Raw genomic sequence first — 26,289 nt, 5'->3', positions numbered from 1 at the left:
GCGTTGAATATTTGAATAATGGCATAATTTGAATAAATCTACACTGACATTTATAAAAATCATTAAAGTTACTAAAATACAAAATTGTTCACATAAAACTCTCTTCATCCAAAAAAAAAAATCAGTATGTCACAAAAACTGACCTCTTTATTTATCATTTTATAAATTAATGCAGATTTTTTTCATTTCACAATGCTAAATAAAACACCCATACAACAGTACCGGTAACTTCATTCTATTAATAATTTTAATCATCTATCAGTAGAAACCAGAAATCCAGGCTAACAAAACGATGGGTTTTTTTTTTACCTCCTGAAATTGAAACAGGAAGATATGAGAGCAAAGAAGAACAAGAAAAGATACCTTGTAAAGTGTGTGATAAATATCATACACAGGATGAGACCCATTCATACATTTAAGTGTTCCACAGCTGGAAATACCCAAACACGATACAATAACAAGACAGGTTAAACATCAGTGCTGTACAAAAGATGTCAAAGAAATTAGTAGTTCAAAATACAGTTTTATTAATTATCAAATATGATTTGATTTACAAGTAATATGTTCAATTAGCTGCACATATCTATATATTTGTATTAATTAATACAGATAACATTTGAATTATACATTACAATCACATCTTATTGCATTCCATTCTACATAGTAGCTACATGTACTGATAAAGCTCAGATAAAAACAGGATGTTATATAACATTCCCTGAGAAAAAGCTTTGGACATCCATGATTTTAAATAAAATTTCGATGCATGTAAAATTCACGTATAAAAAAATAGTTCATACAGTATTTGCATAGGAATTAAAATCATTCTTCTGACATTTTCATCCCTGATTTCCATTAAATATTCCCACAGTTTATAAATAAGAATCATTCTTATTCTCTTTATGAACACAACTTTGAGTTTTTACTTTTACGAGGGGTGTCTCCACCTATACTGCCACAGCGTTGTCCCGATGTGACTGGCGATGTGACCGGTGTCTTCGGTTCTATTTTCACAAATGGTAGAGACAACCTGTAGTTACAGGCCGCCATGATCACAACCACTACCACCACAACCATCAAAACAAACATCAGAAGCTGCCACTGGGCCGGAATCTCGTTGAAGAAGAGTTTCAGACACTTCCCTACACTGGAGAATAATAGCTCGATGGGGTGAAGGATACCTCGCACTAAAACTGACCACAGCACCTGACAATAGGAAAACAAGAATATTCACAGATGTATACATTACAATTTTAATTTGTCACAAGGAAACCTGATAAATGATTACTAGTACATGTCAAATGGAAAAGTGGTATTAAATATTCATTCTACATAATAAATGATTACTAGTACATGTCAAATGGAAAAGTGGTATTAAATATTCATTCTACACAGTTGAAGGCTCAATTAAAATAAACATTTCTTGTTAGGTGCATAATATAAATAAAATATATTTACTCTATGTGTACATGCAAGTAAGGAAGAGTTATCTCCTTCACTATTCTTCCACATACTGTATACACGTTTTTCATAGCTAATTACTTCTTTCTTAATTATGTAAAAACGCATTCTAAAATTAATAAAATCTATCGCCATAAACTGATACAAAGCCTTGTTATGATTTCATATTAATCATGTCTTATAGGCCCTTTGAAGTGCATTAAGTTTTGTTGTAGGTTGAACGGACCTATGCTATCATATCAATTCAAGAAAACTAATTATTAATAACTTGAATCTAAGCTAGTTAAGTTTCACATGATAAACATTTTACGTTAGCTTTTTAAAAAATTCTATTTTCATACACATTTTCTTTTTCATATATTTTCTTTCTAAAACTGCCCCTTCCCCTGATTTGTACACTATTTATAAGCTAACTATTGTAAACTCTGTATTCTAGCTGCAGAAGATTCATTCCTTTCTACATGTATTACAAATTATCAATTTCAGTTAGACCCTCCCATGATATTGGCACCTCTCTGCTGTAATCTGTATACCAGGTAATTTTATAAGCATGTAACAAGCTCTGATCTAATTGTTGCTGGTTACAATCTAATTAAAATTAGATCCTTCACGCTCCCATATTTGATATGTTGCTATATATCAAATACGGCAGAGTGAAGGACACTAATTTTTATTAGATTGTGCTGGTTGTCTTGTATTGTACATTTTTGGGCAATGTGCTGTATAGTTTCAGTATATAACAAGCTCCTGGTGCTAGACTGGTCTGTTTCGACATACATTGAGGGGTGAGATCTCATACATGGGGTCCACCATCAGAGCCTTGTGGTACTTCTCACACGGCTCGTGTATCCATGACAACTCCCAGCTTATCCAGTGTTTCACAGTCTTCATAAAGTTCATCTCCTCTGGAACACATTCCTTGGGAATTCCCTATAAAATACAATAAAAACAATATGTTTTACATTTTTACATTGTTCTGAGGCTAATGGTAATGTTTTGTGGGGTTTTTTAGAAACAAGAAATTAGGATAACTCACTAATATAAATTGGGGAAAAAAATCATGAACAAAAGAACGTAATTGTAATAAATAAAACTGATTTACTTACACCTTTCATGTGAGCAACTTTGGTGGCAACTTGTTCTTGGTACATCCTCATGTATTCCATGGGTATGCTTATAAACAGAGCCACAATGGCCAACGTCTTTATAATACTTTTTATAGATATATGCTGAGCAAACGAACTCCAGGACATTTGCGGATTTTTCTTTTTAGATTTACTCGCACTTTGTTTTCCTGTATTCCAGAAAATGTATCCACAGTATCTAATAGTTATAATGAATATCAAAAGCATTGCACAAGCCATTTGAATAAAACTGGCAACAACAGGATTCACATTTCTTGAAATGAATCCAAAGATGCACAATCTGACAAATTCAAAATCATCTATAACGGAATTCCATATCCCAGGCAAAATTCCTGATGACTCTGTTGGATCTTTTTTCTCGGATTTCCACAGTTTATTAAATACAATGTTTAACCAGTTTTCTTCTGATTCATCAGTTATTAACTTTTGTTGGATGTGATCTGAAAAATAAATCAACAACAATGCATATAACATTAAATTCGGACGGTGTACATTATGGTTATATTATATATATAGGACAATTCTTGGGACTGAAATGGATTTATTATCACTATTTATATTTGGGGGTTTGGGGCCAAAGAAAATAGGACAACTTTTTCATGCAATGATATCAGCAAAAAGTAGGTTTGTGTATCCACAACTGGTTAGTTATCAGCATGATCAGAGCTTTGACATGTAATTTTCTTGAGTAGACATAACACTTCAATATTATCATCATGACATGTTCACTATAGTTAGTATAGGCCTTGTTGTTTCCTTTAAAGTAATTCAAGACTGATTGACAAAGACCTGAAGACAGCAAGAGAAATGAATATTCAATAACAAAATAATACTTACAGTATTTCCAGATCAAGTAGAATGAAATTATGAGTACGAAACCTACTACTGAGACTACTAAAGGGTTAATGTATCTCGCTGATTTAGAACTTGTTCCTTTCAGTTTTGATTTGATTTCTCTGGCCATTCTTGGTTTTTACCGCTGTGCTTTCGTATTTTGATAATTTTTCCGATTCATTAACATGAGAACCAGCAGAGGGAACCAGACTATTCAATATGATTTCGTCCCCAATACAAACCGTACCCCATCACGTTTACAAAGAATTCGAAATGTTTTCAAAAGAAAGCATAAGTGTGTACTCTGAATAAATATACACCACGTATTTTTCCTTAAATATACACAAAAATATACACTAACATGCCAAAAGTATGTCAACTTTTCTTTTTTCTCTATATATTTTATTGAAAACAAGACTTATATTTAAAAGGGTTTTTGTTGTTATTTTTTGTCAGATTTTGAAGAAATTTTTATTGATTAAAGTAGATTCAATTTGCACATTTTGACATACATTGAAATAGTTTTTTTTTGACAACTCATATGCAAAATTTCATATTTCAAACACAACCCGAAGATATTTTTTAAGGGCTCTACTATATATCCTTTGCAATATTAGAGGCTTTAGAGCCGAAAAATATTACTTTGGATTGTAAACATCAAATCTCAAGAACTGAAGGTGGGAAAAATATTTAAATATGATGCCAAAAAAAGCTAGAAAAATTCTCTAGATTCAAGAAATTCTCTAGATTCAAGAATACGCATAATAATATACATGATAAACCCATAATAAAAATACATAAAAATAAAGAAATTTTTACATGTTTTTACATGAACTGAATGTTTTAAAACCATATTATTGAAAAAAAAAATTCTATTGGTACAGGGACGTATATACTAAGTATATACGTCCCTGGTTGGATCATTCCAATTGGTATCAATGCGATGCTTTAATAATAATAAGGAAATGAATTTATCTCACCCTCCCCCCTTCCACAAAACTCCAGCTCATTAAAAAGTCACATTTTAAAGATTGTTTAAAGATTTCATTCTATTTATTAATATTCATGGGTAAAATAGGGACCCGTTTAAAAAGAAATAAATTTTAGAATTAAGGAGTCAGACACAGGGAACTACGTGATGGAGTAAATTCGAGACCGAATCACACCCCCTTTCAATTATGTGATAAATATCCTTTATTTATAGCTGCAGGTCTAGCTACTGTAGCTTCCAGTCTGCAAAAAAATTTGGATGGACGACAGGGTCTAAATCCTGCAATAACCAGCTATTATCCTACTCCATTAAAAAAATATCATGTTCATGCAAAATACCTACAAAACAAATTTAAGATCAAAAGATTACCGAAACAAATCCATATATTTGGTATCTGTAATTAAGATACATGTACATTGAAAAATTGATAATTTTAAATTATCATAACATCTATAAAAAGATTGGATTATAACGTTACATGTGTAAAGTACATACGTAAAATTTTCACATGTGAACATTTCTCCTGGTCTGCGCGCTTAACGACCAAACTGTCACATAAATGTAGTTGACCTAAAGGTTACATGTAGTTGACTTTACAGTTACATGTAATTGACTTTACAGTTACATGTAGTTGACTTTACATTTACATGAAGTTGACTTTACAATTACAGTTACATACAGGTGACCATTAACAGTAACATGTAGTTGACTTACGCCTCGAGCCATCATTTTGTGCTTGATTTGTGCCTCATTTTTTATTTCAAAGTCTTCTTACGGGGGCCAATGCCCTCCTTAAGAAGTTAACACCCCTCCTAATCCATGATGTCTACAAATTTAAGTACAAATTAATTAATATATAAGTAAATGGTGGTTGCATTTAAAACAAACATACAGATGTACTAAAGAATACACTTTAAAAAATTTCCCCGAGTTTTGTACATGTGCACACAGCAGTAGGTATGAATTATAGATAAGATACATGTTGTGTCATTTTTTTGAAATGATGCTAACAATGAAATTATGTACAAACCTTTTTCTTTTTTGGATATTCTATATTTGTGGCATTGAAAAATGCCGTAACAATATCCCGGTGGGCGATGGGATCAGCCTGAATAAAATTATATCAAAATTAGATTATAAAAAATAAGACAGCCTCCAGGATTAATATAAAACAACAGCTAGAACCTACCCCGCCATGTGCTACATTGTAGAATTTCTTATACAATATGAAACGAGTATTCTATAAATTACTTGTAACACGTCTCACTAATTTACGTATTTTGCCGATTTAAATGTTGACAGTGCTTCATTAAGGCATTTTTGACCGACAACCAAAGTTTGAGAGTCAAAGGGAAGTAGGGTGCCAAGTATATGAAAACCCAGGTCTGACTTGTCCAACAAAGGCGCTCTCTATTTGAATCAGTGAGTATAGAAATGATTTTTTTTAATAAAAAAAAAACAACAACGTTGGCTATATTTTATTCACTGATTCAAATGACAAGCACCTATGTTCTCTAACCGTATATAATAGATTTATATTCTTACAATAGCTTCGATTTCTATTTCTTCCTGTGCTTCATCCAGGATGTCCTCAAACCAATCATCCTGAAAACGATTTTAATTCATAAAACGCCAAATAAATCAACAAATTAAATTGGAAAGTTACTGCGAAGCGGTATGAATTAACAGCGAATAAAAAACAACTTACCAAATTTGAAACAATAAGGAATTCACGAACTGGTCTTGGCTACAAGAAAACGTGCATTGGACGTCAATGTATTAACTGATTGAAAATATAGATAATCTTCATCAATATTTCATAGTTTAAAACTAATTGACGATTAATTGAATAGATGATTGCTCAGAATAAATTAGGTTACTTACTGGCTCGTGAGGGGGGAATTGAGGTCTGGGACTTATTAAGTACTAAAAAAAAATGTACAGAAATAAACATGTTATAATTCAAAATCACCACATAGAATTACAATTTGAATAAAAATAAATTAAAGTCTTTACCATTTCAATCTCGGCAGGAGTGTATTGATGGGGAGGAACGTAGTAACTTACGTCCCAGTATGCCTACAAAGGTAAGATATCGCGTTAAAACTTTCTTGCATATAAAGGTATAATACGGTAGTATATTCGGATATTTGTAGAATATTTGTAAACTGAAATACTCACATCGGGATATTGATTTGTATGTCTAATGATAGGCCCAGCCATCGTGGAAATCTGCTGAAATCTGGAATCTTTACAATAAGTATAACGTCACAACACAACAAAGATCTGACGTCACTATGACAGTTTCATCTATCCAATCAGAAAGAGGGATTTGTCACGTGTCCGAGTAAGTAAGGAGACACAGAGGACTATGGGTAATACATGCGCGGATCCAAAAATTCTTTCAGAGAGAATCCGAGGGATATTTAAGTTTGCCGAGGGATGAATTGGGGTGGGGGGGGGCTATATTTTGAAATTAAATTTTCCATGGTAATATGTTTTACGGTGCTACCGTTCTGGCGAGCGCAGCAAAATTTATAGGTATAACGCCGGTAATTGTTTTCACTATAAAGCACTATAGAGGGAAAAAAATTCTTAAAAATCAGTTTGTATTCCTCATGACAAAATATTCGGAGGAAATGTTTGTTACCTATCTCATCAGCTAACACCATAAAAAGGGCAAGCGATACTGCATTTTCTCAAAATATCTAGCTCCAAACATGTCTACCCTCAAAACCACGTGTTTTCCATTTGTATGTAAACAGACTGCACACTCCCCAGGAAGCTGCTGCATGTGCCCTGAAAGAAGTAGTCCCTTTGAAAAAAGATCATCACCTAACAAAATACATGAAATACCCTACTCAGTGGTACAAAAAATTTTAAAACTGAGTAAAGGAAAATGTAAAAATGCACTCACGGAAAAAAATAATTCTGAAGTATATATGGAACTACAATTGAGTTCATTTTGATTGGCCGATTACCGGTGTGATACCTTACACACATACCTTGCATCATTGTCAACTTATAGTTTTATTTAGGTATCAACGAACGTCAAATAATTTTTGAGAGAGTGTTGCTCTACAAAAAGTATGCCAAAGGTACTAATTTTAATGGTTATGATACATACAGCGCAACCCCCTTCCCACAGAGAGAGAGAGAGAGAGAGAGAGAGAGAGAGAGAGAGAGAGCCCGGTCCGTGTTTGTAGGTTGTGTAATTTCCCACTTTCAAATTTAATGGTTTGACTATAAGCAATATCTACATATTTTTTTTAACTGTTTATTTTTTTATTTTATTCCTTTTTATTTATTTCAAAATGTCCTATTGTTTATTTCCTCCCTACTCATTCATGCACAATTAGCTTAAAAATGGATCGATACGACAGTAAAGTATGGCTCTTGCTAATATATATAGTACATAAAATCTCTATATTAAAGAAAATTAAAAACAAATCATACGCCAATGAGGCGGGTATCGCAATCTATACTGAAATAGCTAGTACACGTTATTATAAAGAAGGGGAGGAAGGTCCGGATCCGCGCATGTAATATATGACTTCAAGATAATTAAATTATTTTTGATGGCCATCTTGAATATTTCATTTGAAGTAAAAAAAAAAATATCAAGAAGGAGAGTCATGCAATTCTGTTTCAGTGCAGATAAACTAATGAATCATTATGCGAAATTTTCTCGATTACCCACAGAAATACTACAGAACAAGCTTTGATAGGATAGTGTGTATATACTAAAAGTGGCTCTATTATCCAAGTATAAACAATATCACATTTAAAGGACGCTGTAAAACGATGTCATTGGATTTGGATTTATTACATGTGTGAATATTACAAGGTAATGCAATAGTTTAACTTGAATTATTTCAATTATAATTTAATAGATGTGAGTTTTAGACAATATTACCGGATTTATTAAATCTTCTTTGTAAATAAACATCGAGTTATCTCTTTTTTGTAAATACAGCATTAAAAACAAAAATAAAATGACAAGAAGCATGTAAGGGCGATTTTGTATTACAAGTCTTCCTAACCATGTATGCATTATGCTAACACAATGCCCATCTCATTTCTTTCACATATATTTGCCTAGATATGAGGTCTGCCTACAAACTCCGTTACCTCCACCGACACACGAAGGTTGACACCACGATACACGATACGTGTACGTTCTGTGTCAAAAATACACGTTTGTTCCTCAAAAATTGCTTTGGATCAGTATTTCCAATATAAATATCATACTGCAGTTTTGTACTTTCTGTATATAAAAAATAAACTCCATGCATATTTTTCTATGTCGAACTTTGCGTCCCCCATGAGGCCTCATCACTGGGTATTACTGGTTTAGCTTGGAGATACTGCATTTATAAATGAGAAAGCCTATATATAAACTTCGATAATATTGGCAATTGGTTTTAGGGAAAAGGACTAGGAACCCATTTTCTGTACATTTTCCTATTACAATAAATTATCCCTTGAACAAATCCATCGTGTTTGGGTTTTAACAAAAACACTCGAAAGTAATATGCATAAAATTTGGTTGAAATCCATCTTCCCAAGCCAAAGGTTTTCGGTCCACTCCGCTCCCACTAAATGGAGAGCAAATTGGCCCGTAAACCCTTGGCTAGCGAAGATGGTTGAAATCGAGCAAGTAATTCCAGAAAAAAGGAATTGGAAATGGCGACATCGGCAGCAATGGCTTTCATTAATACGCGCTGGGCAATTTAATCAAAAAGGCTCACTTGAAACTATATCCCGGGTAACTGAAAACCATTTATAATACATATATGTAGAACTAGTTCCGGGTTTACTAAAAAACATAAAAATCAGAGTTATCCCTCTTCACTTGTGTTAGCAAACTCTAAGTTACTATGCCATTAAGACGAATTTAGTATAGCAGTGTAACGTGTTAACTTCACGTGAATTGCACGTGAATTTTGTTTTACAATGTACAAATCATTTATTCTAATTCAAAATTCACTTCATATTCTCTTCTAACGTGAGATTATATACTAGGCAAAATTTCTAACGCTTAAAGAATAAGGAATCATTCTTTGAGTATTATGAGGTGGTTATTTTGGTTTGGGCAAAATTTCTAACGCTTAAAGAATAAGGAATCATTCTTTGAGTATTATGAGGTGGTTATTTTGGTTTGGGCAAAATTTCTAACGCTTAAAGAATAAGGAATCATTCTTTGAGTATTATGAGGTGGTTATTTTGGTTTGGGCGTGATCAAATCCAATAAAGCCCGAGGGCCTTATGAAAGATTAGATCACGCCCTGACCAAAATTATCATCTCTAATTAATTAATTAATAATTAATTCGATGGATCTATAAAGTATCTCTTTTGAATTGTACTAGTATACTAGATATATCAATGGTGAAATCATATTTCAAGAGATGTTTCATGAATAAAATTATGGATCAAATTTTGATAACGATTCTGATATTATCTTTCAGCTTCGAATGAGGCTGCGTGTTCAGCAAGTCTTATATTAAGAATACATACAAGGAAAAGAACGCATGCGTAAGGACCGAGAAAATTAGACAATATGCTTTCATGCTCATGCGAAAAGTTCATTCGCAGCGATTTCTTTTATAAAGCTCTTCAGGGCACCAAATTGTACTCAGATAATTGAATTATTAAAATATTTTGTAAACCGAATCGTTGAGCGCATCGATAACTAGTACAAATGTAATGTAACTAAATAAAAATGGCAACCTATTTGTGTATATACATGTATCTTCGTTTAAGCTGTTGTCTTATATATATGAGTAAATATTCGCTCTTTTGTTTTTGTTTATGATACATATATGTCACTTTTTTTCCCGATAATTTAATAAAAAACATTGTGAAAATTGATCTCCTTTTCTCATTCGGCACATATTGTATACAAAAGAACTAAAAATACATGTTAATTTGTTTAATACTTATTCATTCACAGAGTATCGACAAATATTGTCAAAATAATATAGGGTATAAAATTTGAACACAAACGGTGACTTCAATGTTATCGTTAGACAAGGGTTTCCAATAAGTTAGGAGATTCGTCACTATGCATGGAGCTAAGACCTGTGTCCGAATTCGAATCGTTTTCGTCCATACTTTTCGTACATGCGAAAGAACGATCTCCATTCAGGCTGGTCAGACTACGAGTAAAGTCACATTTTCGCGGGGTTTTGTACGCATAAATCTCCTTGTGAATCCGTTCGCTGATTAATTCATCGTTGTCCAAAGAGTTCGGGGCGGGGAATTGGAAGATAGGACGGTTTTGTTGGAACCTCTCTCGGTGGTTGGTTGAACCGAATTGGGAATCGTTTGAAGTATTGTCTGTATCCACTGAAAACGAGTCTTCGATGTCGAACGAATTTTTCTTGGCATTCGTTTCTTTCGAGTCTTGTTCACAGCTTCCTTGCTCCTCTTTGTCTTGCCATTCCATAATGGCGCCGATGTTGACGTAGTCAGCCTCGCTATCGTTTTCCCGCCTTGCCGAATGTTTGATTTTGGACTCAGTGTGGTGCGTTATGGGAGTGCTGGTGTGGAAATAATCCACAGTCTGATGATTCGGTTCACTCTTGGGCACTCTGTCAACATCATCGTCACATTTTTCTACGTATTCCAGTTCCCTCTGAAGCTGTTGTATAATATCTTGTTTCTGGTTCAGAACTTTGTCGCAATAGTCAATTTCTTTGGTTATCTCCACCGCTTTATATTTCTGCATCATATTGGCAGAGACGATACGGTTGAGGTCGGCCTGAAGGTTCGCCAGCTCCGACTCGATATTTCGATCCGTGTTGTACATATCAGCATTATAGAATGCGTCGTTCATCGAACTCTGTTCAAAAATCTGCCCGGAGAGATCCATCATTTTCGATTCTTCGTTTTTTATCTTGTCGTCCAGATCGATCACGCGCTCACAGAACTGAATATACATTTCCAGATTTTCGGGTTCCACATTCCGTAGAAACTCTGCCATGCTGTCTTCCAATCCAGAGTTGAGGTAGGCCTCCTGTAGGTAATTCTCACCGTCTTTGGCCACGCGACACTCATGAAGCTCGGACTCGATGCTGTAAATCTTTCTGTCCGTATTTTCGATCCTGTGTCCGATGTCATGAAGCCGCCTCTCCTGTTGGATAACCAACTTGGCCAGTTCCTCCATAGACTTCAGGCGTGACTCGGACTCCCCATGACGATGTTCCGATTTGGACTTGGAATGTCGGCTGCGGGATTCCCGCTCCTTGTTTTTGGTTCGTCGGTGTCGTCTGCGCCTTGAGTGTAAGAACTCACCGTACTCTCCAATCTCGTCAGCGTGTCTCATGGCTAACTGAATATTACACTGCTCGGCGCCCCACGCACGCCAAATTTTGAGTATTTTGGTTCTGCCCTGTAGAGGGCGCTCCACGTCACGCCATCTCTCGTAAATGGTGTATTTGTCCGTGCTTTCCATTTCATGTTGGCCATCGTTGTAGAGTAATGCATAAATGACGTCATCACACGTGGTTCTCTTCGTCAGTCCCGTTACCCATTTCTGTGTTCCACAAACCCAGACGGGGACTTCCACCACAAGCTGTTCTGGGTACTCCATCTGTAACGAAAAACAAGATTGTCAGATCACCGCACAAACAAGCATTTCACAGCAAGTTCTCTTACATTACCTGTTGAATTCAATGTTTGCAAATTGAATCCTTTACGATGTGTAAATCTATAGCTAGTAGACTGCAGAATGACGGACACCTGCATGGTTTGATGAATCAATACCAAGTTATTGCAGTAAAGCAAGATGTACTCCTATCATTATTGACATAGCTGCCATTTAATCTTTTTAACATTATATTTTGACTTTTAACATTTATTTTTTTTCCCTTTTATATCGAGGGCGTTTAATTTTGCATAATCTTTACAAGGCGCGAAATCAAAATCAAATTTTTATAATATTGAACATTTACTACAATACCCTATTCCAGGCCTACCCCGAATATAAAGCTGGTTTCTCGATAGAATTTTGTGTCAATGTTAACATACTCTGTATACCGTGCCCCACCCCCTGTTCAAATCTAATCTTATTACAACTCACGTCGTTGTTGGCTGTTGACACATCTTTGATAATGTGTCAATAAAAACGGAGATTTAGTCAATATCCCCCATTTTATCGCCCGTTAACCTGTAATCGCCTCACAAGTTATAATAAAAGTCGCACTCAATAGGTGCAAGAGGAACATGATTTCTACAAACTCCAACAATTGCAGATGTTAATATAAGAATAAAATTGTTTGTTCATTGCTAAAAGTTGACTGCAGAACTGTTTTTCTTTCATAATTATATTGTGAAAAATTCTTTTTCAAAAAAATACACAAAAATCGATATAAAAATTGTGAAGATATTCCCAATTTAAAAGTCACCCTGAAAGAGCGCATTTACATAAAAATATATGCAGACTAGAATACGGTCTTAGAACCTGGATAAGTAAATAAATTAAAAGCTCTTATTTTACAATTCGTAACGAAACGAGATGGAATCTTTTTGTTAGAAAATTCAGAAATTTAATTGCATTATAAATATACACACATAAACCTACATATCAAATATCTGACAGTGCAAAGCATGTCAAGGCAATAAGAGAACACAAGTATTGCGTCACATACCGTTTATATAGAAAATACTCCGATCACGGGCAATGAATATCAGTTTCCAGTCATATCAAATTATTTATGTGTTTGCTCTTCAAAATCTAAGATATCATTTGGCTGGAATATCGCCACGTAGTGTTGATTAAATGCACAACAAGAACCTGGCGCAATCGGATTTGCAAGTCCAACTGTGGTTTTGAATATAAAGAAATTAATCCCTATATACCCCAATTTATTTTTAACTTACTTAAGCCAAAAGATTACGTATTAAGGAGTTGCTGGTCTAAGGTGTAAATCTCGATTGCTGCCAGATAACTTTCATTTCATAAACAACTTATTTAACATCTTAAGTCGAAAAACGAAATATCATTGAAGAGTTGTTTATATTTTTTCCCTCTTAATCCACAGATGTTTATCACATATAGTAAAGAAATATGCGTTACATCAACGGTCTTAGAAAGTTTAAACTTCAGGCTGAATTGGAATTCAAATTAAGTGGTTCATTATTTTGGTGAGAAATATCTTACTTTTATAAATCCCCGAATATGATTCCTTTAATTCAGATCGTTTCGATGAAATAAAAACGTCCAGTTGAATCAACTTTTAATTAACTCCATGCCTGTCTGACAGACACTTGAACGTTCAAGATATCTCAACTGTCACTTGAACTGTCGAATACCCCGCATTCCATCGACAAGAGCCGAGGTACGAGTGACGAATCACCCTAGCTCGATTGATAGATGCCTGGGTGTGTATGGAGGGATATATTGTTTTCAATAGGGTCCACCCCTGTCCTGGGAATTAATATCGACAATAAACACTTTATGTAGATACAAGCCAAACACGGCCAAAAGATCACTGTTTGCTGTCCATTCAATCTATTTAAATTCCCGACATCATTACGGATCGTAAATTAGAAACAATTTGGCATTCTTTGTTGACAATGGGGGTATCGGGGATCCCCAAATAGGGGCGTGCTAGTGCATATTAAAACTGCGGGAATGGTATTTACATGAGGTCACGCTAGATTCCGATTGGAATCTCTAGCTCCAATACATCGATGACAATCTTACTAAATAGACAAAGCCTCGGTGGTCTGAGACTGATTAGTTTCCGATCAGAGGATATTGTTTTATAATAAGACCACCAAAGACAATCGGTTTCTTTTCCAAAGACAATTGGTTTCTTTTCCTTAACAAGAACCACAAAATTGTTCAATTATGGAAAAAACATTGACTTATTGCCAATTTCTTGCATTGTTCTGGAGAAATTTCTTTAAACCAAAGGTATTATTATCAACATACCTGGAATAAACAGGAAAGTTCTTTATGAATGCAAAACCACGAAGTGGGGAAATTAATTAGATAAGGGTTAAGAGCAGAACCAACCCCACTCTTTGTTTTTAGCTTCACAGATTAACGGTCACTGGCCAGCACAGAACTTAAGAAGTACTAAGGTACATGTGTTAGTTTACCAAAAACGAGTACACACTTATATTGGCCCCTCACCCACTGCGATTGTGTACACGAGTAATATAGTCTCACACCTTTTCCAAAGGGGCGATTACTCGGATCCCTTTGAATATTTCCGGTTTCCCGCCTTCCTGCTGTGAAGGGGGAATTATCCAATTAAAGCGATGACGGGTTCTGACGGACAGACACACGCCCCTTTGTTCTGGGTGTTAACTGTGAAAAAGACGCTAATTTGCAATTTTTTTCGGGTCTGCTGAATTTCATTGTAACGGTCTGAAACGCCCCGGTTGGCAAAATTCTAAAAACATTATAATATTTTACTTTCAATAAACTAAATATGATATATTTGATATACATACATTTGCTATGTGCTGCGTGAATTTCTATCCTTCGAGTGGTCTCGCAACTATTGGTCAGTGATAACTTTGTCATATAGTAATATATAAATATATCAGCCTGCCTACGTTTAGAATTTATTTCTGGAAATTAGATTTGGAAGTCCCTGCCATCATAAATCTAATAGACACGTCGATTTTCAGGATTATTTATGATGGGCGCTGCCCTAACTGCGCCTATATCCGGACCCCTGGGTCCTCAATGCTCCATTATGTCATGTCAAGGATTTGTTCTTTAACCCTGTCTTGTGTTTTTCTTGTTAAATATATAACAAATGTGGCTGGCCAGATTGTTGACAAAAATAATTTACGACATAAGAGCTGTCGACATCTGTCACTGTTTAATATATATACAAAGTCATTGAGAAGAAGTACAGAAAAAATCAATCAATTAGTGACGCGGATTTCATGTTCCTTCAACGAAGGCTAAGATCCTCAAGTCTTAATCTGATTTCTAATCCCCATAGAAGGATCATCGATCCCTGATCAAAACTTATATTAAGCCCCACTTCAACTTGTCAAGCTATAGACATACCCTGTACAGCAAAGTAATACTGCAGACAGGCCAAATCTTCTACAAGCCGTACTATATCGACTTAGCTGCTCCCGGTGTAGAAATTGGATTAAGTTAATCCACAATTGACATTATTCTCGACCAATATTTAACCTACCTAGCTCTTAATCAGTTTAGGTGTTTGTTTTTGAAAACACGGTAAGGTGTTTTACCGTTTAATCCGTTTCCTGTGTGTTCCGGGACTTAAGATCATAAACTCATAAACAGTAAAGGTTTATAACAAATCACAACTTGTTGTTACACGATCAATGGTGTTTAGTACACATATATACTCTACATAGTAAAGTACTATCCGGGTCACGTGGAGTCGTAAAAAATGAGGACTGGACCAATTACTTGAAAATTGATTTCATGATTAAATCTTGTCTAGAGATATAAAATCTCCATTTGACACAACCGGAAGAAAAGGTAAAAGTTATAAAAATAAAAGCACGTCAAATTTTTACCAACCTTTAAAATAAGTATATCCCAAATTTTCAGTTTAAAAATCCCATCACTAGACCGTTGTTTCAGATTCAAAATACAGATAATCCTGATGGACACAAAAAACCCATCTTAATAGTTATAACAGCCAGGACTCAGACAAGTGGAAGAAGTTATTGTCTCTCTAGCAAAGTCTCCCCTAAAACAAGGGCTTGCGTCTGGCGTGGGTCTGCATTCAAATCTGCACCCTGTGTAACGGTTATAGCAAGATAACGCCCAGACTTATTTAATAAAATTCTCAAAACGCATTAAAGTGTCAACCTGCGGTAAGCTGCCTTTAAATATCAGAGTCGACTTTTAAATAGTTACATGGACCAGTGGTGGAGTAAAATGTTGAGGGAGAAGCGTATAATTAAACGTGTACAAAGTGATAGTGTCTAACGAGCCCCTCCCCGAAAATCCCCTCCCATCTATACAGAGATCACAGAATCATTTGTAGGCCAAATATATCTCAGCCGTTTGTCCTAATTTTACAGCAATTTGAATAAGACTTGTATCACATGCATTTTGTGTCTGTTTGATACAAAAGTTTTAACACCTCTCAGAGACGGTAATATAATATTATTAGTTGTTATATCTAATGTCATTTCATTTCTTAATCGGAGGGCATGACATTTTATGGAATTTAGCACGGTAATTTCACACTGCACGGAAAACTTTAATTAACTCTCTAACGGATAGATCAAATACACTATTAAAAGTACGCGGCATTGGATTCCAAGGTCGGAACCATTACTTGTTATGAATGATGAAAAGCTTCCGCCAATCCTTCAACTATCATTCAGAACTAGCCATTTTGTGGGTTTTTTCTTTAACGAAACTCAAAAATAATTTTAGTCATGTTATAAAAGATGCTTTGTGTTTCAAAGAATGCAAACAGACCAAGTAACGAAAGGATGATCTTTGACTTCGGGAATCTCCTAAATACACTGAGTGATTCATATAATTTCCTGTCATTGAGAAATGTATTATGTATAGTTATTATATAGAATTATTTTGTAATTGATATTCATTTATACACGTGGGTTTGATTATATTATTATTTACATTCCTGACTTTCCAAACAACAATAATTATGCACGTCATCCTATTATTTCATTTCGTATACTTTCCACACGACATACATATCAAATGAAAGGTAAATGGATATCGAGAAAACCCACAATTATATCTATTTTAAAATGATAACGCTAATCAGTCTTACCCAATTAGTTTGAAATCCCCCTAATGATACGCTCCAAAGAATTATAGATATATGAATATTTGGAATTCTCTTCACGTGCGCTCAAAACATCCCGTGTCAAAACAACTGTCAGTATGGGCCACCACACGACACCCAGTCATAGATATAGAGACAGTGACCTCAGCCAGTCGATAAATATTATATCATTGGTCTATCTACTGTATGCTGAACCACGCCCTCGGGCCCCGGGGGTCGGGACTTTGATGTATATCCCATGGACACGTTCCGCGGGTAGTTGTGACTTTTGATAGATATCGCCGAGAAATTTCACAAATAGCGAGATTAGAACATTTTCACCGAAGACCAAAAATTAACTCGTGAAAATTAGCGTAAACGATGAGTTCTCAAATTTGTGTGTCTGGTGGTTCCAACTCAAGTTCTAGTCGACTACTCACAAAAATAAATGTCATTTTTGTCATACGGGTTCTCAGTTTATTGAAAAATATTCCACTAATGGTTTTGCTACGTGGAAGACTGGTGGGTACAGTGAGGCGACATTTCTTAAACTATATAAAAGTAATAGCCTATCTTCAGTTTCTAAATGCCTTTACAGTCACCGTCGCCGGGACATTGCAATGAAATAAAAGTTTTTACGATTTTTTGTTTGAAAAAGCAGACGGTCACATATTGTTGACTCGAGAACTAGGACAGAGAGAGAAAATTCCATTATTGGGTGTAAAGTTCTCACGATTTCCACCCAATATCACTTTGTAACCGTGGAAACGCGGAACACTGCATACCATTGTCTACCATTGCTTTTTCCCTTAATAACGACAACAAAAAGCGAGAAAAGACGCATCACATATGCACAATCAATATTTGCAATAATGTTCATACATAAAACATAACTCCTTAATAGTATAGCTTTAATCATTTGAGAAATAAGACTTGCGGATCAAAGGGTAGCTCTAACAAAGGACTAATCATTATAGAAAATAAAAAGCATGTAATTTAATGAGTCTGGAGTAATAACAAGATAGTTATTGAAGTTTCGATAAAGAGCTGACAGATTCGGTCCTTTGGACCATCTTTCATGGCTGCCATCAGGGCTAATTAATTACTTGTTCTGCATCTATTGATCATCGAGTAAAAAAACTATCATTATTTATATGGATAAAATTGATTACACTATTACATGATTGTTTGTAACGAGCCTGCCCGAGGGATGCCGAAAGTCTTACTGGAGCAGTTTCGCTATTAATCACTCGGCGATGCAGCGTATTAATAGAAGGGTCCCCTGGATCTAGACAAATTGCGTTGAACTCGTAAGATTGCAGACATGGGAGGGAGTTTACCATACGTCTTCCGGTTAACTTTATAAATAAGGTGCAATTTACTTTCGCGTTGTTCAAGTATTGGCGTTTTTGAGTATCTCTCATGTGGTCTATTTGGCCACTTAACGCATGACAAATTTCAGCCAAGATACAAAAAATTATGTCCACATTACAACCTCTTTTATAAACAGACAAGACAAACCTCCACTTCATTGCCTGAACTGATCAGATAGCGACTGTATTAGACTTGTTCATTGATAGCTGGCCCCTCCAATCTCGGGGGCTTGAGTCTTGGGTTACGGCGATATTTCAATCGAACTGAAGTATTACTTAGTTAATCTGATCTATATCTTCCAATATTAAAGACCCAAGAAGATAGGGCTTAAATCTGAAATATGGCCAATTTTTGATACAGACAGGGTAGACGACCATGGAGAAGGTATCCAGAAGTGATTAAACGACACGTCGCCGTAAAGAACTGAAAGGAATTTTGTGGTTCATATCGATTTCAACAGACATGTCTCTTAAGGAAGTGATATCACTAATCTGCACATGTTCAAACGGGCTTAATTATACCGCTAACTAAATGTGCAAGTAAAAAAAGCCAGACAGTCATATCGGCCTAAACAAATAATAGATTTATTATCATTTCAAGTTCATGAGTATTCAATGTGAGCTTGAATTCAATAAAATCAATTCGATTCCTTCATAATGAACATTTAAAAAGTCTTATCAGCTGAAAATTTAACATGTTACCGTTGTAAATTCGCACGAATTTGATCCGAAGCCGAGATAAGATAGCTATCACGGGTATTTTTTCATAAAGGATTAAAATTGCTGTGAATATTACATACATATCTCGTGTTCTTTTTTGTTTTGCAAGCTATATATGTTGTAGATAAAAAAAATTAAAAGCGGCATAGCCCAAGGTCGCCCATTTTATCCATGTTTATTAATAATCTCTAGCTGTAGGGTGTTGTCAGATTATGCCGTAACAATCGATTCTATTACGACAAACTGTTTCACATTTTGGAAGAAATAAAAAGATCATCATTGCTTCTTTTCATATAAGTATTTCAATGAATATGTATTTGAAATATAAACGAGAAAATAACTTTTCAAAAATACCGTAATATGTAAATGACGTAAAATAAGAAGATTACGATGACGTGGCCTACCTTAAGGAATCAGGCGTTGTTTTGAAGTCGGAAGCATCTACCTAAAATAATGAATGAAAAACAAAAATTAGAAACTTCAAATACAGCTGGTTTACGAAACGATGCGCATTTATTTTCTACCTAGCATATAAAAGTACAATGCCAATGAGTTAAATTTATCAGTGAAACATATTTTTCTATTTCATCATTGTGTTGTACTCTAAACTATAAAGTCGATTATGATAAACAGAGGGCTTTCTGGGTTTTTTAATACACAGTTGACATTTGTACATTGTAACATCACATAACAACGCTCCTTTGATATTTCTATGCTTCAAAAAACAAATGTCATTTTTTTTTTTCAAATATCAGAATTACTGGGGATCTCGGGAGAAGCCCCCTTCTCTTTGACTAGGTTGTGTTTAACGCCATCAAAATAGAGTTTATTTGTAGGGGGACTCCGCTAATGGCTAATTATTCTATTTCTAGGGTAAATACACAAAATTGCTTATTGTAGCCAAACAGAAACTTGTCACTTCAAAGGTAGGCAAATATCCTGCGCTTGCTCAGGTTTTCTCTGCTTCTGTATTTTGACAAGAAATCAAACATGCTGTATCCCGATGTATTTGTCGTAATTCCGGTGTAATTATATCTTAATTTAAAGAATCAATATTACAGACTTGCCTTATTCAAATCTAGCGAGAAATTGAAAAGTGGCGACCTTTTATCCCTATTGTTATATCCACTAAATGGGTACTGATATGTCTCCAATCCAATTTGAAAACTGTTGTGTTATAAGGTGACAAGGAAAATGGGGTATAATGGACCATGTATGTTATTATTGTTCTGAGAGAGAGAGAGAGAGAGAGAGAGAGAGAGAGAGAGAGAGAGAGAGAGAGAGAGAGAGAGAGAGAGAGAGAGAGAGAGAGAGAGAGAGAGAGAGAGAGAGAGAGAGAGAGATAAGCAATTTTTGGAGTAGTTATTTTAATTTGAAATTTAAAAATAGAAAGAACAAGGAACAAGTATATGGAGAGTGTCGATGATTATTTATTATCTAAAAATCTAGAAGTACATGCAATGTTTGAGAGGAAGTACATTTGAGAGTTTATGGTTTTACTAACTGTAAATTTTAGCTCAATCAAACAATCCCGACTCCTCTTAACTCCATCTCTCGCGTCACAACGAAAAGTCTGCAATTGTTTGATAAGACCAATATTTGCCACTCGCCCCACTTTGCGTATATCAATGTTGACAAAACCATCTTTAAAATTTTATACAACATAGCATCAAATCTCGACTCCAGTGTGTACTTAGAGAATGGCCCACTATTTCTCGATTCTGATAAATGAAACAGCTAACGACCCGAGTCTTTTACAGGTTGTCCAAACTAAAATAAAGCAGAACCCGGTTTATGTGTTTGGAGAAACTGGATCAATGTCGATACACAAAGAAGTAGAGGACTAAGTAATGTTTATCATCAAGTTTTCCCCGAAAGTGTGAAAACACGATAGGTAAAAAAAGATTAGACCTCAAAGAGTCGCCCCTTACGCCGTCTCTGCTATGTGCCGGCGTATACGTGCATAGTATGCCAAGTCATATGCGGTGTGTGCTAGCAGAACAGTATATCAAAAAATAGCCCTTGTGTGCTACATGTAGCGATACAGTATATCAAGTTGTACCCGATTTGTGCTAACCAGCAATACAGTATATAAAAGTGTACCCAATGTGCTCTAACTAGCAATACGGTATATATCAAGTTGCATCCGATTTGTGCTAACTAGCAATACAGTATATCAAATCGTACCCAGTTTCTACTAACTAGAAGTACGGTATATTAAGTCATACCAAACGAATGCGAAATTGCAAGACTGTATATCAATCCATACCCGATGTGTGGTAACTAGCAATACATTATATGAAGTTGTACCTGATGTGCTCTAACTAGCAATACATTATATCAAGATCCACACGATTTGTGTTAACTAGCAATACAGTATACCAAGTTGTACCTGATTTGTGCTGACCAGAAATACAGTATATCAAGTTGTACCCGATTTGTGCTAACCAGCAATACAGTATATCAAGTTGTACCCGATTTGTGCTAACCAGCAATACAGTATATCAAGTTGTACCCGATGTGCTCTATAATTAGCAATACAGTATATCAAGGTGTACCCGATGTGCTCTATAATTAGCAATACAGTATGTCGAGTCGTACCCGGTGTTTTCTAACTAGCAATTCAGTATATCAAGATCCACACGATTTATGCTAACTAGAAATACAGTATTTCAAGTTGCACCCGATTTGTGCTGACTAAAAATACAGTATATCCAGTTGTACCCGATGTGTGCTAACAAGCAATATAGTATATCAAGTTGTACCCGATTTGCGCTAACTAGCAATACAGTATATCAAGTTACACCCGATGTTTTCTAAGTAGCAATTCAGTATATCAAGTCGTGTCCGGTACATGAGGTAGCGGTAAAGTATCTTTCTGCTGTGTTCTTGCGATCAAGTCGTACACGGTATGTGCTAGAGGCGAAATATTCGAGGCCTGCAGTCTCTGTTAAGTGCATTGATCACAAATCAGTTTTTAGTGGTGGAAATTAGTGAAATATTCATTAAGCATTTTGTATCGAACGGATATCTTCATGGACACGTAATAGGAGAAACACTCCAATGTACTCTACTCACAGATAACATCGATATATATACGTTTATAAAGAACAAAATTTAAAACGTTTCTTCTCTTTTTCAGTGAACACAATTGCAATTTCATAATTGTTTTGGAAAATCTGTCTCTGTTTCGGGGATTTTACCTTTACTTTTTTATCCTTTCACTTTTTTTATTAAGCGGACATTTTTGAAGGAGCAAAATTTTAAGAAATGTAAACACAATGCATATTTTATGCTCGTTATCAAAAATATATCGATAAAACCTGTACTTACAACAAAGGACTTGTTAAAAATCCAAAACCTAGGCCTTCAACGTGGAATCAAAATAAATTAATAACAGAAATGTAACACAGCACGGTCGATCTCGCTCAAAATCCCCGGATCAACTACTCTTTGATGCAACCTTTCGGAATTATCGGATTTAGAGGTAAGGCACAGCGTGAAATCGACACAATACTTCAACAGTTACATAATCTGGAATTCCTCACAGAATATCATTTATATAATATTGGTGACTTGAGCAATAATCTACCTGGGATCCGCTCAGATCGGCTGCGTAACGGAGGATGAGCCAGGATCAATGACTATGTAGGTATACAGACGTTAAATAAAGGTTATCTACCCATTGAATCAGAGCGGGACAGTTGTTCAGATTTTACATAATTTTGAGTCCCTTTAATTCCTATAAATTTCACAGCCGAGTTGTGTCAACTGATATAGAAGTTATTAGGAGTGAGGGATCCGATATTCTGCATTTGTAATTCAAGTACAACATGCAAGCAGTTGCAAATATGCGTTTTTAAGTTTATGATTTACCGAGATATACAGTTTTAATATTATCACGAAATAGTTACAATGTTAACTCACAATACACAATTCTATATTACATTATTTTAAATATAATGTATACATGTTGGTGGAAAGTTGAATGACCCTCGCCCCATCTCCCCTCCCTAGCAGAAACATACCCAGATATATTACATGACAATGAATTTTGCTTTTCATTAGTAGCAAGGGTCGGGTTACAATAATTTCATGTTGTAACATCACAACACGGCCTAGCGTTTCATCATTGCGGTCTATTGTTTGAGTTCTTTTACAAAACACGCACGCAAAGCTCTTAGTATGACGAATAATAACGCGGAAATAGGAGCCGAAATACGGGTCTTAATGACTAATAAGGCGTCCATATCGGCAACACTCAGACGTGGATTGAATTATAGCGACTCAAATAATCTGATTGGGTTCCCAAAAGGTAACGCTCAAATGTACCTAGAGTCACACGATATAAAGCATGGCCTCGGAAAAAAGCAGCGATGGATCATCAAAGAAGCCCAACATACATCACAACTTTGTATTTTTTTTTATATATTGATTTCTATTTTTTAGTGCACGTTTACGTCTGATCCCCGCATTAGCGTTTTAGCATTCAAGACTCTTGTGAATTTTGAAGCAGAACACCTTAAATTGTGGGAATCACCATTGATTATTCATCTTTTTTATAAGATATTTGCTTTTTGGATTATTTTCTCAGATATACAATCATTACTTCAATTTTACGAGCGGCTGAATACAAGCTATGCCCCGCTATATAACCTAAATTTATTGTCGCGAAATGGGTTACAAAAGTGTATTAAACAGATTGCATCTGTAAACCAAATTGAATCGTATATATTCAGATATAAAAATGTTCTAAAATTGGCCGCTAAAATGCCCTGTCATTTCGGTCCCTTGTTAAAAATCTACACTCCAATAATACTTCAAGGAAAACATTTTCTTATTTTTATTAAATCACACAATTTGTAAACCGAAAAGAGGGTCAGATGTAGATAGAAACAAGCCAGTGCCCGTGAGTGACAATGGATGCTGGATGACAATACCAGCGGTGACAATAGGCCCGGCTCTGGCCTTTATTTCCCCCCTTCCTGGGGCTTTGTCCGGGAATCGGCCCTGTATCGATTTGAATTTCTTTATCTCATTCAGAGTAGCGCTGTTTATTTAACCAGAAAATTCAATCTCAGAAAATTTACTTAACGGTGATAATGGAGGAGCTTTTTCAATGAATCTGTGACGGTGTAATACTGTTTTATACATCAGATTTATGGGGTCAATCTACCAACTTCCGCTGGATTGGTTTGTTTCTCTTATCTCCTGTTTGTTCTTTTAAAAACGAACTACCACCGACACTCAAAACTAAAAATTAAACATTCATGTAAAACTTGTATCTACACACTCTGTAAACAGACAGATACAATTTTGTACCAAAATCTTGTTTTTAACCTTTTAACTCAATTTGTTTATTATTTAATCTCGTAATAAATCATATCAAATTGGGGAGGGGGTCAAACAAATTTCTTCTTTTTTTAACCACATTTTCTATTTCACCTAAATATTCTTGAAAAATATTTTATTTCATACTAAAAATTTCTAAGTACTGGTTCAATAGGTACTGTAGCAATGAATGAAAGTAAAATGTAGGGTAATATAGTTTTGAACAGTGGTGCCTAAAACATAAAAATAAACAACCAATTCAAAACATTCTGTTTTTAGAACTCTTACCCGAAAAATAAGCCGTAGAATTTCTGTGTAGAACATATTTTGATAAACACAAACTTATTTTATTTTCAGTATTTTGGATAGTGTTTTACACCGGTGGACTTTATCAGCTACACGCTTTTGATTTAAAAAAAAAAAGTCTTAAAAAAATTACATGTATATTGTAAACAGTATTAAAGTATTACTATACCAGACTTCATGGAATAACCCTCTGTTGCAATATTTCCTGCATTTGTTTGACTAAAAATTCAGACCGGTGTAAAATTCAACAAAATCAAACAAACCGATATTTTTTTCCTTATCTTCGTCAGAAGAACACCCACTTTCAAATTCCCAGGTTTTCCAATTTCTATTTTTTTTTTTCAAATAAAAAGAGAAAATGGTTCTTTTGAAAGACTAAAAAAAATATTGACGATCCGACATTGTACCTGTACATAGAATCATATTCATATCTATACGTTTTAAGCTTCTAGTGATCAATTAAAAAAAATTAATAAAAAAAATTAAAAGAGAATATGTCAATGCATTACCTTGATCTGTTCATTTCACAAGTGAATTGAAAATTGTGGGCGTTTCTCAAGATAAATCTGTAAACACTTCCAAATATATCCAGTCACTATGTCAAAATTACTATATCAATGTTTGTTTAGAGTTGAGTTCGGGTCAATTGCGCCTATAATTAGACACATACACCACTAGTTGCTCTCGCTCTCCAACAACTCGTCAATGAGCATTACGTTATATGCGGCGGGATTTAAATTTAGTGACCCCGTATTTAAAACTTTATTCAAACATTTCCCTAAATCAATGCAAATAGCAACACACTCGAGTCACGCAATTCAACCTGATTGTCTCGCTTTTTGTTACAGTATGCGACAAGTTGATCCCGATTGTTTTTCAGCCTCAAAATACCTAAAATACCTCATGGCTCGACAAAAATGTAAACGACTGATAATTCAATTGGAATTAATAAACATTAAAAACTAGAATTATAAATTACGTCCTACAGTGCTCATTGAATCCATTTCTCGCTCTTGTACCAGATAAAAAGGATTTAATTGAAAAGTTGAAGTCTCCTGAATACATCAAAGATTTGACTCATAGCGTGATTATGACGTAGCGAGTACCTGCTATTCATGGACGTCATGCTTGGGCAGGGATCTTAACATCTGTTTAATCTGAGTCAAACACTTCTAAAATATTTATGTAGGGACCCTCAAATGTTTGTCCACGAAATTACACGCCAAACATGAGCGGGACCGTAAATGGCTTTTTAATTCCGAAAATAAATCGGAAAATTCACGCCCGAATTCAATTAATGGCCGTGAAGCCCTTCTCTTTAACATTCAAGATTTCTGTGTCAATACGCACTATGACCCATATAAAAAAC

The 26,289-nt window shown here is 35.0% G+C and overlaps 2 protein-coding genes across 8 annotated transcripts; both read right to left on the bottom strand.

Annotated features, from left to right (window-relative positions):
* Window positions 1-751: 751 nt before the first annotated feature.
* On the bottom strand, window positions 752-6,735 carry LOC105322397 (uncharacterized). Of its 2 annotated transcripts, XM_034450714.2 has the most exons (8): window positions 6,613-6,735; window positions 6,448-6,510; window positions 6,316-6,357; window positions 6,140-6,178; window positions 5,977-6,036; window positions 5,462-5,539; window positions 5,146-5,257; window positions 2,906-3,046 (listed from the first exon to the last, which is right to left on the bottom strand). In XM_034450714.2, exons 1-7 carry the CDS (start codon window positions 6,652-6,654, stop codon window positions 5,192-5,194), a joined length of 390 nt encoding a protein of 129 aa, XP_034306605.2. In that variant the 5' UTR covers window positions 6,655-6,735; the 3' UTR covers window positions 2,906-3,046; window positions 5,146-5,191. The 2 variants fall into 2 exon arrangements, with proteins under 2 accessions (XP_065940153.1, XP_034306605.2); XM_066084081.1 differs by lacking the exons at window positions 5,146-5,257; window positions 5,462-5,539; window positions 5,977-6,036; ... (2 more) ...; window positions 6,448-6,510; window positions 6,613-6,735 and adding exons at window positions 752-1,206; window positions 2,239-2,391; window positions 3,444-4,090 and having other exon boundaries at window positions 2,568-3,046.
* Window positions 6,736-10,349: 3,614 nt separating this feature from the next.
* Window positions 10,350-25,630, bottom strand: LOC105322396 (ras association domain-containing protein 9). Of its 6 annotated transcripts, none has more exons than XM_011421087.4 (3): window positions 25,430-25,630; window positions 19,688-19,728; window positions 10,350-12,026 (listed from the first exon to the last, which is right to left on the bottom strand). In XM_011421087.4, exon 3 carries the CDS (start codon window positions 12,024-12,026, stop codon window positions 10,458-10,460), a length of 1,569 nt encoding a protein of 522 aa, XP_011419389.3. In that variant the 5' UTR covers window positions 19,688-19,728; window positions 25,430-25,630; the 3' UTR covers window positions 10,350-10,457. The 6 variants fall into 6 exon arrangements, with proteins under 6 accessions (XP_011419389.3, XP_011419391.3, XP_011419390.3 ...); XM_011421089.4 differs by lacking the exon at window positions 25,430-25,630 and adding an exon at window positions 22,617-22,856; XM_011421088.4 differs by lacking the exons at window positions 19,688-19,728; window positions 25,430-25,630 and adding an exon at window positions 17,197-17,678.
* Window positions 25,631-26,289: the final 659 nt, after the last annotated feature.

The sequence above is a fragment of the Magallana gigas genome, chromosome 5 (genome assembly GCF_963853765.1).
Source record: "Magallana gigas chromosome 5, xbMagGiga1.1, whole genome shotgun sequence".
NCBI classification, from domain to species: Eukaryota; Metazoa; Mollusca; class Bivalvia; order Ostreida; family Ostreidae; genus Magallana; species Magallana gigas.
Note: the sequence above shows the minus strand (reverse complement) of the source record. Positions and strands in the feature narration are given on the sequence as shown.

What these genes read in the sequence shown, in the direction of transcription:
- LOC105322396 (XM_011421087.4), bottom strand. Translation starts at nt 12,026, where the DNA reads ATGGAGTACCCAGAACAGCTTGTGGTGGAAGTCCCCGTCTGGGTTTGT.
- LOC105322397 (XM_066084081.1), bottom strand. Translation starts at nt 3,570, where the DNA reads ATGGCCAGAGAAATCAAATCAAAACTGAAAGGAACAAGTTCTAAATCA. An exon ending in CTACTTGATCTGGAAATACT is followed by an intron (nt 3,047 to 3,443) that starts GTAAGTATTATT and finishes TTTATTTTTCAG; the next exon opens with ATCACATCCAACAAAAGTTA. An exon ending in ATGAGATCTCACCCCTCAAT is followed by an intron (nt 1,207 to 2,238) that starts GTATGTCGAAAC and finishes TCCTATTGTCAG; the next exon opens with GTGCTGTGGTCAGTTTTAGT.